This window comes from Suricata suricatta, chromosome 13, assembly GCF_006229205.1.
Source record: "Suricata suricatta isolate VVHF042 chromosome 13, meerkat_22Aug2017_6uvM2_HiC, whole genome shotgun sequence".
NCBI lineage: Eukaryota > Metazoa > Chordata > Mammalia > Carnivora > Herpestidae > Suricata > Suricata suricatta.
Window position 1 is genome coordinate 16,742,461 of NC_043712.1, and position 16,990 is coordinate 16,759,450.

At 41.1% G+C, this 16,990-nt stretch overlaps 1 protein-coding gene across 2 annotated transcripts in view; it reads left to right on the forward strand.

The window, feature by feature from the left end:
• ASTN2 (astrotactin 2) overlaps positions 1 to 16,990 on the forward strand; it is an 861,939-nt gene that overhangs the window by 345,166 nt on the left and 499,783 nt on the right. For both annotated transcript variants that reach the window (XM_029919897.1, XM_029919896.1), the window contains exon 6: positions 3,293 to 3,439. In XM_029919897.1, the coding sequence (XP_029775757.1) occupies positions 3,293 to 3,439 (147 nt within the window). The remainder of the gene's footprint in view (positions 1 to 3,292; positions 3,440 to 16,990) is intronic.

The following is a 16,990-nucleotide window of genomic DNA, read 5'->3' on the forward strand; positions in this document are numbered from 1 at the left end:
AACTTCACTTCCCACTGACTCTTAAAGATTATGAATTACTGTGAAGGTTTAAATGATGTAGAGGAGGGGCACCTGGGTGGCTCAGTCAGTTATGCATACGGCTTCAGCTCAGGTTATGATCTCACAGTTCATGGGTTCAAGCCCCATGTCAGGCTGTGTACTGACTGCTAGCTCAGAGCCTGGAGCCTGCTTCGTATTCTGTTTCTCCCTCTGTCTCTGACCCTCCCCTGCTCATGCTGTCTCTTTCTGGCTCTCAAAAATAAATAAAAAATATTTTTAAAAAACTTCAAAAAATAAAAATAAATGACATAGGGGAAGCAGTTCGCTCAGTGTGACTCCAGAGAGATAGTATAAGCATATAATCCCACGTATGCCTGTCAGCCCTCTTCTCCCAACCAGAAATCAGCCCAGTGAAGCCTAGGTGACATTTCTGGTAGTTGGTTAATTGGCAAAAGGAATGTCTTGGTCACCTCCACTTCTGCCACCATATGGAGCCAATTCTGAGCGGTGCATTCTCAGAGACCTTCAGAGATTAAAGAACTTCTAGGTTCCAGGAGGTATGTTTAGCATGAGAGATCTAAAGACAGTGAAGAGGGGATCCCTTCCTTCAAGAAGCTCACTGTTTATTAAGGAAAAAAAAATAGGCATACAAGAAATCCAAAATTTGTTCATAAGGGCTCTTATTCTATTAAGATCCACAAGTCTGGTGGCTTATGGTTGGCCTGCTTTTTGACTGGTCAGCACCTGTTATTTGCTTACTAATATGTTACTATCACCCCTGAAGTTGGGATGCATTTATTGAGATTCTACCACATCTCAGACACTGTGCTAGGCATTGGGATGCAATGGTATGAAAAGGACACAGCACCTTGGTTTACCATCCAGTTACTAGAATCTAATGTTTGAATAAGATGTGTTGAGAAACACAACAAATGTAGGCTGTTTGTTTGCCTAGAGGGAGAGGAATTTACATTTAATCTCCGTGAGTGATGAGGGATAAGGACACAAGTGGAATTCTATACAAAAGAAATAATACCTACTGGGGCGCCTGAGTGGCTCAGTCAGTTAAGCATCTGACTTCAGCTCAGATCATGATCTTGTGGCTCATGGGTTCAAGCCCCGTGTCAGGTTCTGTGCTGACAGCTCGGAGGCTATAGCCTGCTTTGGATTCTGTATCTCCCTCTCTGTGTGCCTCTCCACCACTTGTACTCTCTCTCTCTCTCTCTCTCTCTCTCTGTTTCTCAAAAATATATAAATATTTTAAAAATTAAAAAAGAAAAAACACTTATGATATTAGCATGATGAAGTGTTGACTGTGGCGGCACTGCAGTTACACAGCCCTGCCCAAATCTCTGCCAGGTAAGGGAGGGCAACAGGAGGTATGAGTGCAGAGACCTACTGTGAAAGGTCTGGAATGCCAGGCTAATGAGCATGGAGGGCATCCTGTGCCCAGAGGATGTAAGACAGTCTCAAGGGGTTCCAGCAGGGAATGAGATGGGAAGATGTACCCAAACCTCCCTCATTCCACAAGCAGACAATAGAAGAGATGAGGGGGAAACAGGTGAAAATGCTGAGGACATAGAATAAAGGGGCACTGTGGTGGCTCAGTTGGTTAAGCATCCGACTCTTGATTTTGGCTCAAGTCATGATCTTGTCGTTTTTGAGATCAAGCCCCACATCAGGATCCATACCAACAGTGCAGAGCCTGCTTGGGATTCTCTCCCTTTCTCACTGTCCATTACCCCCAACCACCCCATCTCAAAATAAATAAATAAACCTTCAAAAATATGACTGCATGGCTGTGCAGACACTGTAAAGGAAGAAGACAAGAGTGAAGGATGTCTGTGTTTCTTGCCAGTTTAAATGGTGGTGTTTTCAGTAAGTTGGGAAGCCCAGGAGGAGAAGGAAGAAGAACAGGAGAAGGAGGATAAGTAGGATCAGGAGGAGGAGGAAGCTTTAAGGAGAAGATAATGTGTTCACTTTTGAACACATTTATGTCATGCCCCTGGGACTATAGGGAGATGCCTAGGAGACTTAGGCATAAAGATTTTCTCAACAGAAGGGCCTAGTGGGTGATAGAAATTTGGGAGACATTGTTCTAAAAATGGTGACCAAAACCTTGAAAGTAGATGTGAATAGCAAGGCCGAAAGAATAAGACACAATGCGGGCTTAGAACACAGACCACAGAACTGTTTTGCTGGCCTAGTGTCTTGGCCATGTAAATCCAATCTACTCATTCTATTGCATCCATTAAATTGTCTTCAATTTTCTCAAGCAAATCTCCCCTCCCCATCTTGCACCCTCTCTACTAGTTCCTTAACACAACTTGCCTTGGAATCTAACTAGCTGGGGATAGGCCCCCTAGCCTGGAAGCTCCTGAAGAGCAGAAAGTCTTCTGATGCTGCTCTATACGTGTGTCCATAGTAGGCGCTCAGTAAATGCCTGCAACATGAATGTGAACTGATGAGCTTCTAATAGTCTGCGAAACCTTGTTAGATGACAGACATCGTGTCTACACTCTGCCATGAAATCATCACAACAATCTATGAGGTTTTCTTACTACCGTCATCATATCTGTAAGAAAACTGAGGTTCAGAGAATGAAATAGGTCACACAGTCACTGAGGGCTAAAGCTGAAATTGGAGCCCATGGTTGTTAGAATATTGTCAGACTATAAAGCCCATGTTCATTCCACTAGGCTCTGTGAATTTAACACTTCTCACTTCTTCCTACTTGCTTCTGAAGCCAGTAGAGAATATAATATCATATAATAATGATTAAGAATGACAAGCCTAGGGGTGCCTGGGTGGCTCAATCAGTGAAGCGTCTGACTTCAGCTCAGGTCATGATCTCATGGTTCATGGGTTTGAGCCCCGTGCTTGTCTCTGTGCTGACAGCTAGCTCAGAGCCTTGAGCCTGTCTTCGGATTCTGTGCCTCCCTGGTCTCTCTGACCCTCCCCTGCTCACTCTCTCTCTCAAAAATATATAAAACATTATAAAAAAGAATGATGAGCCTAATTAATTGAGAGGAGAAGAACAGGAATTGCCACAGTTTTCAGGAAGCTTGTTTCTTTCATCTACCAAAGGGGATGATGATAAGCTCATTTTGCAGAGAGTTAAGTTGAGACGCAACAAAGGCCACTGAGACGTCACTGCAAGCACAGATGTTGGAAAATATGTTTTTTTTTTCCAGCTTCCCATTTGGAAAATAACAGGATTCCCAAATTCCATGCTGTCCCTATTTTCTCACCTCCTGGATTTATATATCTTTGTGTATATTTTTGTTATTAGGTTTGCTGAAAAGCCCAGTGAACAAGACGGCCTTGACATTGATTGCTGTGAGCTCCTGCATCCTGGCCATGGTGTGTGGCAGTCAGATGTCCTGTCCACTTACCGTGAAAGTGACTCTGCATGTGCCTGAGCACTTCATTGCAGACGGTAAGAACCAAGCATAAAAGATGCCCATTACCTTCTCATCACCTTGTACCCCTGTCTGGTCATATGTCCTCCATGGTCCAACTTCACAATTAGATTTTTAAAAAAGCATCCAAAGGCCTTGGAAGAGGCTTTTATGATTTAGAATCCTGGATTATTTGAAGGGAACTGCAGACTGCTTTTTTTTTTTTTTTTGCCATGGGCAAGGGTAAGATTTGTTAAATTAGGAAGAATTCAAATGTGAATGCAGAAAGATTGAGCTACTTCAGAGAACCTCCTGTTTCTTATTATACTTATGAATCCTATCCCTAACTAAAAATATCCCCTCCCCAAATACTATGTGCTAATTTAAAAATATGACCAAGAAGATCATATGATCTGTGTTGGAATTTCCTGAATGTCCTAGAGAATATTCTTATCTCATTCTGTGGAAATATAATTTACAAGTATGTTATATCCTACCAGTTACTCTTCACCCAATTAATTTGAATTAATGAGACACTATAGTCTCTATAATCATTTGCAAAGAAAGCATGGCCCAAGACATTGATGAAGGTGCCTGATATCTATTGTTAAAGTACCCTCCAGAAAGTTGTTCCAGTTTACATGCTCTAACAGGATGTCATGGGTCCTGGTTCCTCAATTGCTTGTCCAAGTGCATGGCATTACTATTTTTTAAGTGTATTGAAGGTTGTCATAAATACAATAAAGAAGATAGATTAAGTATGCAGCTTAATACATTTTTCCATGAGTCCACCCAGATCAAACCATAAAACATTCCCAGCACCTTCTGCTTCCTTATGCTTGCTCCCAGTTAATGCTTTCCCAGAGGTAACCGCCCTTCTGACTTCTAAGACCATATTAGCACCATTGTTTTTTAAAATAGTCTTTTTTCAACTGGATCTGTATTGAATGTTTATGACATCCTTACTCAATATTTGTCAGCCTTATCTCAATATAATTCAATTTTGTCTTTAGCTTTTAAGTTCATGTTCAGATCTTAGCACCAGGCCCTTCCATATGTTTTCTCCAAAGTGGAACTATTACCTCCTTTCTCTGAAATGCTCAGACTTCTATTACTGCATCCCATGATGGCTCCCACTTCACCATGAGAACTAGCTTCTACTTGTTTTTCACCTGAACTACAATGAAGTTCAATGTTTCTTATTTTATATACATGCAGTTGATTTTCTGACCTAACCATAGAATTTTGATTCAGTTCTATCAAATCATATGTGTGACACATATGAGTGTGAGGTAACAAAAGGATAGCAGAGGAAAGCAGAAGGAATTAAATTTACAGAAGCATCTAGGTCATGTAGGCTCATGGAGATTAGGATTGGAAGAATGGCCAGAACCTGGGTGGAGATGAAAAACTAAGAGTAATGAACAATGAGTTTAGAAACACTAATAGGACAAATTTGGGCCATCATTTAAGCATGTGATCTTAACTCTTAGTGGTACCAGTCCCTACACTTTTAACTATAGAATGATAGGCCTTAGCAACATTTGAATTTTGAATATTTATTTTCATCCTTGTAGAAACAGAGCTCCCAAGGAGTCTAAGTAACCTGCTCAAGATCATGATAAATAGTTTAAAGACGAAGAGCATGGTTCATTTTCAGTAGTTAGTAGTCTGTCATGATTTGTGTCCCTCACTCTCCCCAGAAGAGGGGGGGGTGGGAAGAAAGGGGATGATGGTCATGGTGGGGGACACTTGCAGGGAGAAGCACTGGGTGTTATATGGAATCCAATTTGAAAATAAACTTTAAAAACACACACACAAAAAAACCAAAGCAGAAAACCTAAGATGAATGATCTAAAATCAATTTTCATAGTAAGTTTATCATGAACATATTATTTATATCATATTACTTCCAGAAACTAGTTTAGGCCAATTGCAATAAAATTCACATATTCAGTAAAACTGTTAAAAAAAGATGAAGAGCAGACGCTATAGAATAATACAAACATTTATTCAAATAGTTGTTCTGTTATCTGCCATATCTATAGCCAAGTGAATGACTTACCTCTCAGAGCCTCAGCCTGTATCTGTAAAATGGTATGATAATAATACCTATCTCAGATTATTTTAAAGCCTACAATTACACATTTATCAGATTTTTAGACAACAGGTAGTGGTGAAATTGCAAAACCACGGGATCACCCAAGAAAACTCCAAAACTATTGCAATGACTTGGAAGGACAGAGAAAAATATGGTGAAATAACAGCTGCCCTTTCTCAATGGTCCTTACTCTAAGCCCTATCATGAACTTAAAACTTTACAACTTCGTGTAGAGTTATCTGTTTCTGCTTCTAGACTGGAATCTCTATGTGGGCAGGAGTTGGGTCTCCTTGGAGAGATCTTGTTTCCCTGATTAGCACAATTCCTGGTCCATGGGGGATGCTCAGTAAATATGTGATGAATGAATGAATGAAACCTGAATTAAAGCAGACTTATGAATGACCCTTTGGACTCTTATATTAGATCTCTAAGAAGAAAGGGGAGACTGAATCAAGGAAAACTAAGGCAGAAAATGCTTACACATCAAGAATAATTGACAATTACAATGGAGTTTACAAATACTAAGGATATGATGATTCAGACATGGTAGCTGATGCTGGCAACCTCACCCAAAAGGATCTCAGTCTCAGGGTGTAATGGAACTCTCTTCACCTACATGCTGCATTGTCTTGGTTAGCAATGTATCCTTTGAAATGAGTATATTTAGGTATCTCAGTTTTCCTGTTTAGTTGCTATGAAATGTAGGAGAATCAGGTAAGCTCCCTGTGTCTCAATTTTTCTTATCTGTAAAATGGAGATTACTTTGAAAAGACTGAGTGACATAATGTGTATAAAATGCCTATAAAATATCTAAAACATGATGATTGCTCGATAAATAGCAGCAGTATGCCATTCTTTTTCCCAAAATGATCCATAAAGGAAGAGACATCAGAAGTGGGGACATGGCAGGACAAGAAGGCATAAGAAACTAAATAATCAAGAATGTTCTATTCTAATAGATTCCAATAGAATTGAACAGATTCTATTATGGCACTTCTGGGGTTGAGCAGGAATTCTTAGAGCAGTGAATACTTACAGTCAGGTAGATGGAGGTCCAATTATAGTCAAGCAGACCTTTCCCAGCATGATCCCAGTGCCTCGTTTGGGTGGATCATGTATATAGATTGCACATTCCTTTTCCCCAACAACTCTTCAAAGTGATCTTTATTATCCCTATTTGACAGATAAGAAAACCAGACCTTGACAAAGAGTAGAATCCGGTTTTCTGTGGCAGTGGTGCAGGGCCTAACCAAGAATAATTTATATGAATTCGACTAGTGGGGTCTCTAGCTCTGATTTCTGGAGATCAGAATGTTGTGATCAGGAATGTTGTGTAGAAAGGCAAGAGAGTACGTGATGATACTGTCTATTTTCCTGAACCTTTTATCAGTTGGCATTAATATTTGTAAGTTCATCAATATATAGCATAGATACAGTAAAGAAAACAGGATGCAAGTGTACATACAATTCAATCTATATATCTCTCATAATATAGGCCCCCACCTTAAAAGGCCACTGGCTGAGTTATAAACATCATAATAGAGCCTATACGGATGAAAGCAGCCCCCATCAAATGAGAAGGACTCCACTGAGACAAAGCCACTCAAGACCATGGCCAAGACAGCTCTTAGTTTTCTCACCTTCCCCATAAACCTTAAGCTGTCAACTTGCCACCCTTAGGGAGAGCTCTCATCCAGCCTTGTGTGTTGAGCTGTCCATGGTGCTGACATATGGGGCGCAGGGTTGAGTAATGGGGCAGGTCTTCAAAAACAAAATTAGTTCTGTACTCCTGTTATGGTGTAGTTATACTTGATGCTTACAGCCCATTATAGGTAAAGGCCAGCACAACATAGCACTTTTCCAGATCCCAGTTGGCAAGAACAATAAATACTGACAGCCCTCATCCAAACCCTTGGCAAATATCACCCCTTTCTTTGCCTGGGTCTTCTCAAGGCCACTAGAGGCTTTTTGCCCTGATAAATACACAGTGAAGAGATGAATTAGGTTTGTGTCCAGACTCATTGAATTTGGCTGTTTTTTCAGCTGTAGCCTGTAAGTTTTCTGCATTTGGGTCATTTGGGTTGATGAGCCTTAGAACTATTGAATCACATTCTCTAGGGGCTGAGCCCAAGTACTACTATTCATAATATGAACTCTGTGTGATCACTTAATAGAAGTTTTAGAGTTGCCTTAATATCTCTGCAAATGTTACTTTTTCCTCATATAATAATGTAATAACTCCTTGGGATTACTTGGGCCCCTGATAAAGGGCTTTGGTTTCTTCCATCTTTTCCTGTGTCAATGTCATATTAATGGAGCTGCCTCATGCTGTGGCTCCAGCGATTGTCCATAGCACTGAATACAATGTGAATGGCCCACTGTGAGTTTTATAACAAAGTAGCCATGATAACATACGTGGATCCAGGCTTCATCCAAGTTGTCATGTAGTTGGCACTGCGGATAAATAGTTATAATTTTAAAAGCTTACCTCATTTGAGATGTCATTGTGTGCATCTCTTAAGGCTCCCAGTGTAAGTCAGGATATATTTACCCAATATTCTGACACTATGGTAAGCTAGAGAAGAGGCAACTTGTAATTTTTTACATTTATTTTTGAGAGAGGGAATTAGAAAGAGAGAGTGTGTGGAGGAAAGGCAGAGAGAAATGGGGACAGAGGATCCAAAGTAGGCTCCATGCTGACAGCAGAGAGCCTGATGTGGGGCTCAAACTCATGAACTGCAAGATCATGACCTGAGCTGAAGTCAGACACTTACCTCACTGAGCTACCCAGGTACCCTGAAGAGGCAACTTTTAAAGGAGTAAGTTGTTTAGATTAAGTGGGTGAGATGGCTCCACTCTAGTGTAGACAAATAACACTATGCCTAGAGTTCTCTGTTATATTCTGTTCCATTCTAATGCTTTGAGAAGGTGAGTGATATATTGGAAGTTGTCCAAAGGAGAGGCTTCACAGTTGAGAGACTGGAAAACCATTGTAATACCTAATGAATGAAGGAAAGAGTGCAGCAGAATCATTCTATAAGAAGAATGAAAGGAATCTAAACAAAACGTGACCCCAATATTATTGAGTAAGTCTGTTATACATATGGCACTGTTCAAACATTTTCATGGAGTTATTTACTCATTCAAGTCTCAGAGCAGAACTGTGAGGCAGCATTTAGCATCCCCATTTGCATACATGGATGTAAATGCAGAGATGTTAAGTGATTTAGCCAGATTAACACATAGAAGTGAAGCAACATATGAAAGCCCAAATATGCCAGAACCCTGGTCCAGGGTCCTTCCATGCCCCACCTTTTGACAAATATGACCATGGTCATTATTATATCTTGAAAAGAGAACAGACTTGGAAGACCCCAGGAAGAAAAATTAGAGCTAGATAGGTGATGAGGTGGTCAGTGATGAGGTAAAATTGATCCTTCATCTGAAAATGTCTTCACTGTCTGAGCTTCAGCTTCATGATCTATAAAGTGGGGATAAAAGCAGTACTTATCCCACAGAGTTATTGTGAAGAAGAAATGAAATAATGCTCATAAAGCTTTTAGCTCGGTACCAGAGACCTAGTAATGGCTCAGTAAATCGCATAAATGTTAGTGGTTGTGATCATCTTTGTTTAATATTACAACGGGGTCATTGCAAGGTAAGGAGTTCCCCATCATAGGAAATTTTCTGAGAATAGATGACCACATTTCTATGAAGCCATAGAAGAAAAAGGAGGCAATGCATTTGACTTGGGTACCTGGTATTTTGATTCAGAGCCATTTTATCAGAATATAGATTTTTAAAACAATTATTTAGGACTTTCAAATTAAGTTTGTTTATTCTTCACTACCTCATTCTTATGTGGCACCCATTCTTTGCCTCAGCTCAGGAATGGAATGAAACTCAGGAATGAGGGAAAGGTAAGGATTTTCTTGAATACTTTACTTGACCACACACACACACACACACACACACACACACACACACAGTATTTTTGTGTTGATGTGTTCATTGCATCAAAATATTCATGCTAAAATAGTTATTTGTTAAGACAGAAAAGACTAGATGATAAATCAAATCTTTGTTTTCTATGAGTGAGGAATTTGGGGTCTGAGGTTCCTTACCAGCCTGTGAAAACCTGAGGTGGAAATGTTTATCATTACAATGGCGTAGTTCATTAATATGCATGTGTAGCTGCTTTTGGAAACACAAATTGTGTACGATGAATCAGTCTATATTTGCTTCCACCCCTACTTCATGTCTTTCAACCCAAGAAATCTTAAATGGCTTTGTGCCTTTCATGAAGAATGAGGTTGTAACCAGCTTCAGAGCTAGTTTGCAGTGATTTGAATACATCGGAGGAGTATTTTCAACCTAAAGAAGGAAATTTTCCACCACATTGAAGGTGGCTGCTTAGTCACAAACTGCAAAGAAACCTGTCTGAAGAGAGTAGTTCTGTGGACCTTCTGCTTTGCAGCACCATCTGGGGCTTTGTTTTAAATTGTTCAGTGCTGATTGCAGACCTTTGGGCATCATAGAAATATTCTAGTATGAAAGTTCTCCACAGCAGGGTCTCTGCCTTCTTTTCCCTTCACTGCGTTGCACGCATTTGATGCTGTTATGACAGACAGACCACTTTGCCTTGTGTCTTTTTATACATTTGTTTAAGTGTTTCTCTCCACCAGGACTACCCTTCTTAGTTTCCATATACTGCACCCCTACCCATCTCTTAAGGCCTAACTTAATTTTGTCCTTCCTCCAGAAAACCCTCTTTATCAAAACTCCCAAAACTTCTTAAAAGAAAACTCTAGTAAGAAATCTCCCCTTTCTTGAAAACTACATAGAACTATATTTGTACCTTTTTAATAACCCCACAGCCTCCCTCCCTCCCTCCCATCACTGTTATTGTTATGAATGTGTCATTGGAAAAACAGCCATAGTTCTAATAACTGGGCTCCTGGATTAAATCTGACTCCTTCCCAATCTGCTTTCAACAATACAGAGTGATATTTTAAAATCAGCAATCTCAACATATTGCATCTTCTCATAATACCTGTTCAAGTACCTCTTACTAATTGTTTAAAGACTGGACTTCTTTTTTTAATTTTTTTTTGTTTTTTTATTTTTGAGAGATAGAGAGAGACAGCACAAGCAGGGGAGGGTCAGATAGAGAGAGACACACAGAATCTGAAGCAGGCTCCAGGCTCTGTGCTAGCAGTCAGTACAGAGCCTGATGCGGAGCTTGAACCCACGAACTGTGAGATCATGACCTGGGCTGAAGCCAGATGCTTAACCCACTGAGCCACCCAGGCACCCCAAGACTGAACTTCTTAACATGGCTTTTAAGCTCCTGTAAGATCCGGTCCCTACCTACTTCTCCATTCAGCCTCAGCTTACTCCACTGTGTCTAAATGAGTTTCTTAAATATACTTAGCTGCCTCCTACCTCAAAGCCTTTGCACAAGTTCCCACTGCTGAAAAACATTTTCCCTGCTTCCATAGTTGCTCCTGGATAAATTTATTACCCTAATGTGATGGACCTCTCCTTATCATATCCCAGACTCTTTTAGGTCCCTTAGTAATTACTCTCCAAAGCCCCTGCTCTGCTCTCTTCCTTGACTTCACTTATTTCAGTTGGTAATTATATATTATCTACTTCATGTTCCTCTCTCCCACTAAGTTGTTAGCTCCCTTAGACTAGAGATTTTATTTGACTGGCTCATTATATTCAGCACCTAGGACAGTGTCCAAATCAGAGTTTTGTGTTACCAAAGAGCATTCATTGAATGAATGAATGAATGAATGAATGAATGAATGAATGAATGAATGAATGACAGAAAGAGAGCGAGAGAGAGAGAGAGAGAGAGAGAGAGAGAGAGAGAGAGAGAGAGAGAGAAAACGAAAATATGAGTGCTTTCACTGGCTAGACTTAAATTTCCTCAAGGTCAAAGGCCACGGCTTCTTCATGTCCTACCCTACTGTGAAGTCTAACAGAGGCTTCAGCAGACTATAATAAATTGTGTCTATGAAATGAAGGGAGGTAGGACAGGCAGACGGACCCAGATGCCCTAAGAAGATATAGCCAGGGGAATGATGGTGCACAAAATCTGAGTTTGCCTCTCTTGTGATTGACTTTGCTCCCCCACAGTTTTTCTTCCCATCCCCAAAGATAAGAAATTCCAATCAAAATCACATTTCTCCCCCCAACACCAAAATGAAACCCACTTTATCCAGAAGCCCAGGAAGAGGGCAAAATATAAATTGAGCTGAGATTCAGAACACTCAGAGGGGGGAGGGGGGAAGGTGGCAATGAAATACCAATAAACCATATTAATATGCTGAAATCAGGGAGAATAGGATGAACTCCAACCCAGATTTAATAACTATACATGAGAGAGTGCAGAGAGAAGGCAAGGCTAGGTTTCAGTCAGAATTAAAATGAGATCTGTAATGAAACTGGTAATATAATTATAAACTGTGAAAACTTTTTTCCCTTCTCCCTCTTCTGGTACTTTAATGGGCAACTCACTCAGCAATGGTCTGGAGCTGGTGCTTGGAATGGTGGATACCCCCTAGAGTAGAATCTGCTTTTTTCCCCCTCATACCTCTTTATTAGAAAAATCTAAATCCACAAAACCATGGAAGGAAAAAAAATGCTTCAAGCCATTTCTTCCTTAAATAGTAACTGATCCCCAGGTTAAAAGTGACAAGGGGCTTGGAGAATAGACTCTGGAAAACCACTCTAAACAGCTGAAAATGTTCAAGCTTTTAAAGATATCACAACAGCCAATTGGGTTAGGATTTTTAATGACACTCTGTGCTAAGATGTTAGCTTGGCTTCCGACCAGGATGAATTGTTATTCATTTCCTTTCCTAACAAAAGGGATAACTGAGTTTGACGTCCAAAATTAGAGACTAATTTCTGTGTTTTGATAGCACATTGAGTCCAAAAATACATTCCTAGGAACAGGGGGCAGAGGATGGTTGAAAGAGGTCAGGAAATATAATTTCTTCTCATTAATAATTCCATTCTGCTGTTGTGAGCAGAAGACCACTTTTGACTTTTCGACAGGGGGGAGAGAATGATGGATAGGAGCTTTGATGAGATGGAGATTGAGATTATAGTTCTATGTCCTCTCCGTTTTGGCTTGGTGTTTGCACAGGGTAGGAGTGAGACAGTGGTACAGTGCTAGAAGAGAGAAGATTATGTGGTGTAGTGGTTAAGTGCATTGATCTGTGACCCAGGAGATGTGAGCTCTACACCTAGGTACTCTGCTTTCCAGGTTCTTTTTTTTTTTTGGACATTGGGTATATTAATTCATCCCCCTGAGCCTCCATTTCCTCATCCAAAAGCAATGTTTCTTGTTTTTAGTTTTTGGGTTTTTTTTTTTTTTTAGTATTTTTTATTTCTTTATTTTGAGAGAGAGAGACCGAGCAGGAGAAGGGTGGAGAGAGAAAGGGAGAGACAGAATCCCAAGGAGGCTCTGCATTGTCACTGGGGAGCCCAATGTAGGGCTCAGACTTAAAAACTGTAAGAATAGGTCTCATTCTGTTTCTGTTTGTTCATAACTTCATTACTTATGAGGACAGTAAAGGAGTTGGAAAGAGCTCTTAGTGGGTATGGCCTCATCAGTAGAAGGTACAATTTGGGGGAGGCTTAACTTGGCCAGAAGGAAGAAATTAAATAGTTAAAAATTCATTAACACCACTTCCTTCTCTCTCTTCTGCCCTCTTCACCATCCTTTGGTTGATGAATATTGCACATCCCCTCCTCTGTGACATGTGTAGATGTCAGGGATGCAGATATGAATAAGACATACTCTCTGACCTCTCCTAGGGAGAGAGTTAAACTGGATGCTGTGGGGGTAGAGAAGGGCATCCAGGTACCTTGAACTGGAGATTGGGAATGGTACTAAGGGAAGGATGTCTTAAGGGGTGCCTCCTGAGCTGGATCTCAGAGCCATTGAAGTTTACCTGGAGGTGGGTGATGGGTGACAGCATTCTTCCCAGAGGGGCATGGGCACTTTTCAGTGCATACATATAAACCCTGCTTGTCAAGTATCTCAAAGATGAACTAATACCAACACTAATGGTAATATTTACAGAACACTGCTAAGTGCCTTGCCAAGGGTTACCTCCTTTCATTCTAATTTCTCATGAAAAAGATACAGATTTTATCCCCATTTTAAATTTAAGGGAAATTAAAGCCCAAGGGGTTTATGTGAGAACTTCAATGTCATAGAGGCAGGAAGGGGGTGAGCAAAATTATTTGTGGCCATTGAACATGGTAGGCAAAAAAATTAGATGACTGCATTTGGGCTGTGGTTCTACCAGGAGTTCGCCAGGCCTGTTTCTTCCTTGTACAATCTAGGAAGGGAACAAGATGATACTTAAGATTCCTCCCTGCCATAATGTTCTAAAAATAGAATGAGGAATAATTTCCCTTTAAAGGGGATATAGCACAGGGGTAGAACATTTGACTGCAAAGTCGCTCTTTATTCATCCCACTGGATGGGGTCTGGAGTCTTTATGCATCCATTCCATTAGCATCCCCATCTCTTCTGACTCTTATTCAGCCAGGCCTTTCTGTGGTCAGTCAGCCCCCTTGAGCAAGGATCTTCGAAACAAAGGCAGCTGAGCAAACCTTTCACAGCCCACAAGTTGCCATTTGAAGAAAGCTTAGAAGGATCACAGCCAAGCTTGGGCAGGGACTGTGGGCTCCCAAGGCTGCTGGAAAGAAAAAAAGAAGTGGTGGGGAGCCGGGCCATGGTGGGAAAGATGCCTCCCCATCTCCAGTTCGAAGCTTCAGGTGCCAGGGGACCTTGAACATCTCAGATGCCAGCAAGAGTATGGGAGGGAGAGAATGCATCATATTCAGAGGGGAGATGATGAGACGGGAAGAATAATTAAATCCTGCACATCCCTCCTGCCTCTTTGCACTTTCTCCATCAGGTCCCTAGTGCCCAGCAGAGCCTTGCTGTTTGGCTTTGCTCCCCAGCCACCCCTCTGGATTATCTAAACCAAATATATCTGCAGCTGCACAGTCTTGGTTAGGGGGCAGCTGTTGGAAACTTTCTGAGCCTTTGCTACAGGCTTGGGCATCTTACCTGCAGCTTCAATGATCTCCAGAGCCTAAATCCCTCCTGAACTTTCCATGCATTCCCTCTTCTGCTTTAACTCTAGTTCCCATTTGGGCTTTATTGGTGAACCTGTACATGAAGACTTTTCAGCTGACCCTTACTGGACACCTGTACAGGGTAAGAACTCGCACTCTAGAACAAACTCAGACACAGTCAGTGCTAATGGAGGGTAAAATGGGAAAGCACATGAGATTTAGAATTTGAAAAACATGGGTTCAAGTTGGCACTTCTCTACTTACTATGGGTCTTAAACAACTCGCCTCACTTATCTGAGCCAGCAATTTCACCATCTATAAAAGTAAAGCTCTTAGACCCTATTGTGTAAGGTGAAGGTGAAGATGAAATCAAGAGGGATATGGAAATATCCTATAACTAGTGTTCAGTAAATGCTAATCATATCTTCAAAGGGCTCACACCTGTTATTTAAAGTGACAGGATGGCTATAAAGCAAAGGACTACCAAAGGCAAATCATAATTTGGACTGTGTAGGGCATATAGACAAGAGTGAGTGAGGTTGGCAGGGAAACTTGGAGTATTTTCCACTGGCCAGATCTGGGTAAAGACTTAGGTAGTGAGAGAATTTGTCCCGTTAGAACAAGCTGGATGGGCAGGATTGGGAGTGAGGGTGTTCGCTCTGTTGGAGATCCAAGAGGGAGTGAGGACAAGCACAATGTCCCAGTCAAGGAGGACACCCGAAGAAAAGGTGTGGCAGCAACAGATAGCATCCAGAGGATCCCAGGCTACAAGGGACATGATGAAGATCAGATGGAAGAGTAGGGTCTCTATGGTGGACTTTCCTCAAGAAGGTGACTGGACATCATGGAGCCACTGACAGATTTAAAGAAGAGAGTGCAGAGGTCCCGGTTCCTCTTATAAAAGGCAATGCAAGATGGTAATTGAGAGATCAGGCTGTAGAGTTAGATGCATCTGCGTTGAAATGCTGACTCTTTGAATGAATAGCTATTTGATATTACAGATGTTACTTAACCCTTCTGGCCTGTTTCCTAATCCATAGAATGGACATGATGATGATAGCTTCCTCTTAGGAAAACTAAATGAGATAATATCTGTCAAGCATTTAGTAGTAGAATGCTTGGCAAATAGGAGGCACTCAGTAATATTTGCTTTCATTGGCATCCTACTCTTACTTCTAGTCTAAGTTAGGTCTCCCTGTTAAATGTGTACTCAGCATATTTACAATTGCTTATTCAGTGTCTAATTTGGTTAAGAGTCTGGGATGTAGGATCACACTCCCTAACTTCAATACCTGGCTCTGATATTTTGTACCTATGTAGTATTGAGCTAATTATTTCATTTCTAAGCCTCTGTTCGCTCCTCTGTGAAATGGGGATGGCAGCAGTAAACCATCTCACAGGGCAGTCACATGACTGAATATGAAAGAGTTGGCAACCATGTGGCACATAGTATGTGCTCAGCCAACAGTAGCCCTTGCTAATAATGCTACCTTCAGCCCCTTAAGGGCAGAGGGTGTCGCTGTCTTCTTCCTGTGAAAACCCCAGTTCATAGTGGGTATTCCATCAAGACTCGTGGGCTGACTGACCACAGTGTAGAGGGTGAGTCTGAGTGGCCAAGGCTGAAGGAAAGGAACCTATTAAAGGGCTGTTACATTTAGTCTGTATGGCGATGTCCAAACTAGGGCATTAGAAGTGACACAGAGAGAGAAGGGAGTTTCTATAGAGCTGGAGCTGAGGACATTGAGTAACTCACTGTGAGGAACGGAGGGAGTCACAGACCACTTTGCATCTGCCTCCTGGTGTCCCTGAAAGGCTGGCAACCCCAGACATCAAAATAAGAGTGTCTTCTGCCAAGCTGTGACATGTGGTGGTTAAGACCATGAACGCCAGTGGCAGAGTGCATGGGTTCAAATCCTAACTCCACCTCTCCCACGGCACAGCTCCGTCTTCTGAAAAAAGGGGATGCCAGCATGCCAGGAATCAGACTGTGCTTTGTGAGGATTAAGTGAGCAGTTTGTGGTAAACACTCAAGGGCTAGGTAATATCACTGTTGTGCTCGTGCATTAGCTTCCCTACATGAAGTTGCTGTTAACAGCACCAAAGACTTAATCATCCATTGCCTATATAAAAAGTAGCTACTTTTTTGCATGAACCTCGAGTATACTGTAGTATAGAGGTGGAATTTAAGGAAAGGTATTAAGCAGGCTGTGTTTTAGCTTATGGGCAAGTAATAAATTGTATCATGTATCTTGAATGTATCATAGATAAACTGCTATATTACAATTGCCACTTCAGATAGCTGTGAAATTAGGTGATTAACTAGTTGGTACCTAACCTTCTAATTTCTGTATAAGTCTAATTACATGAAATAGAA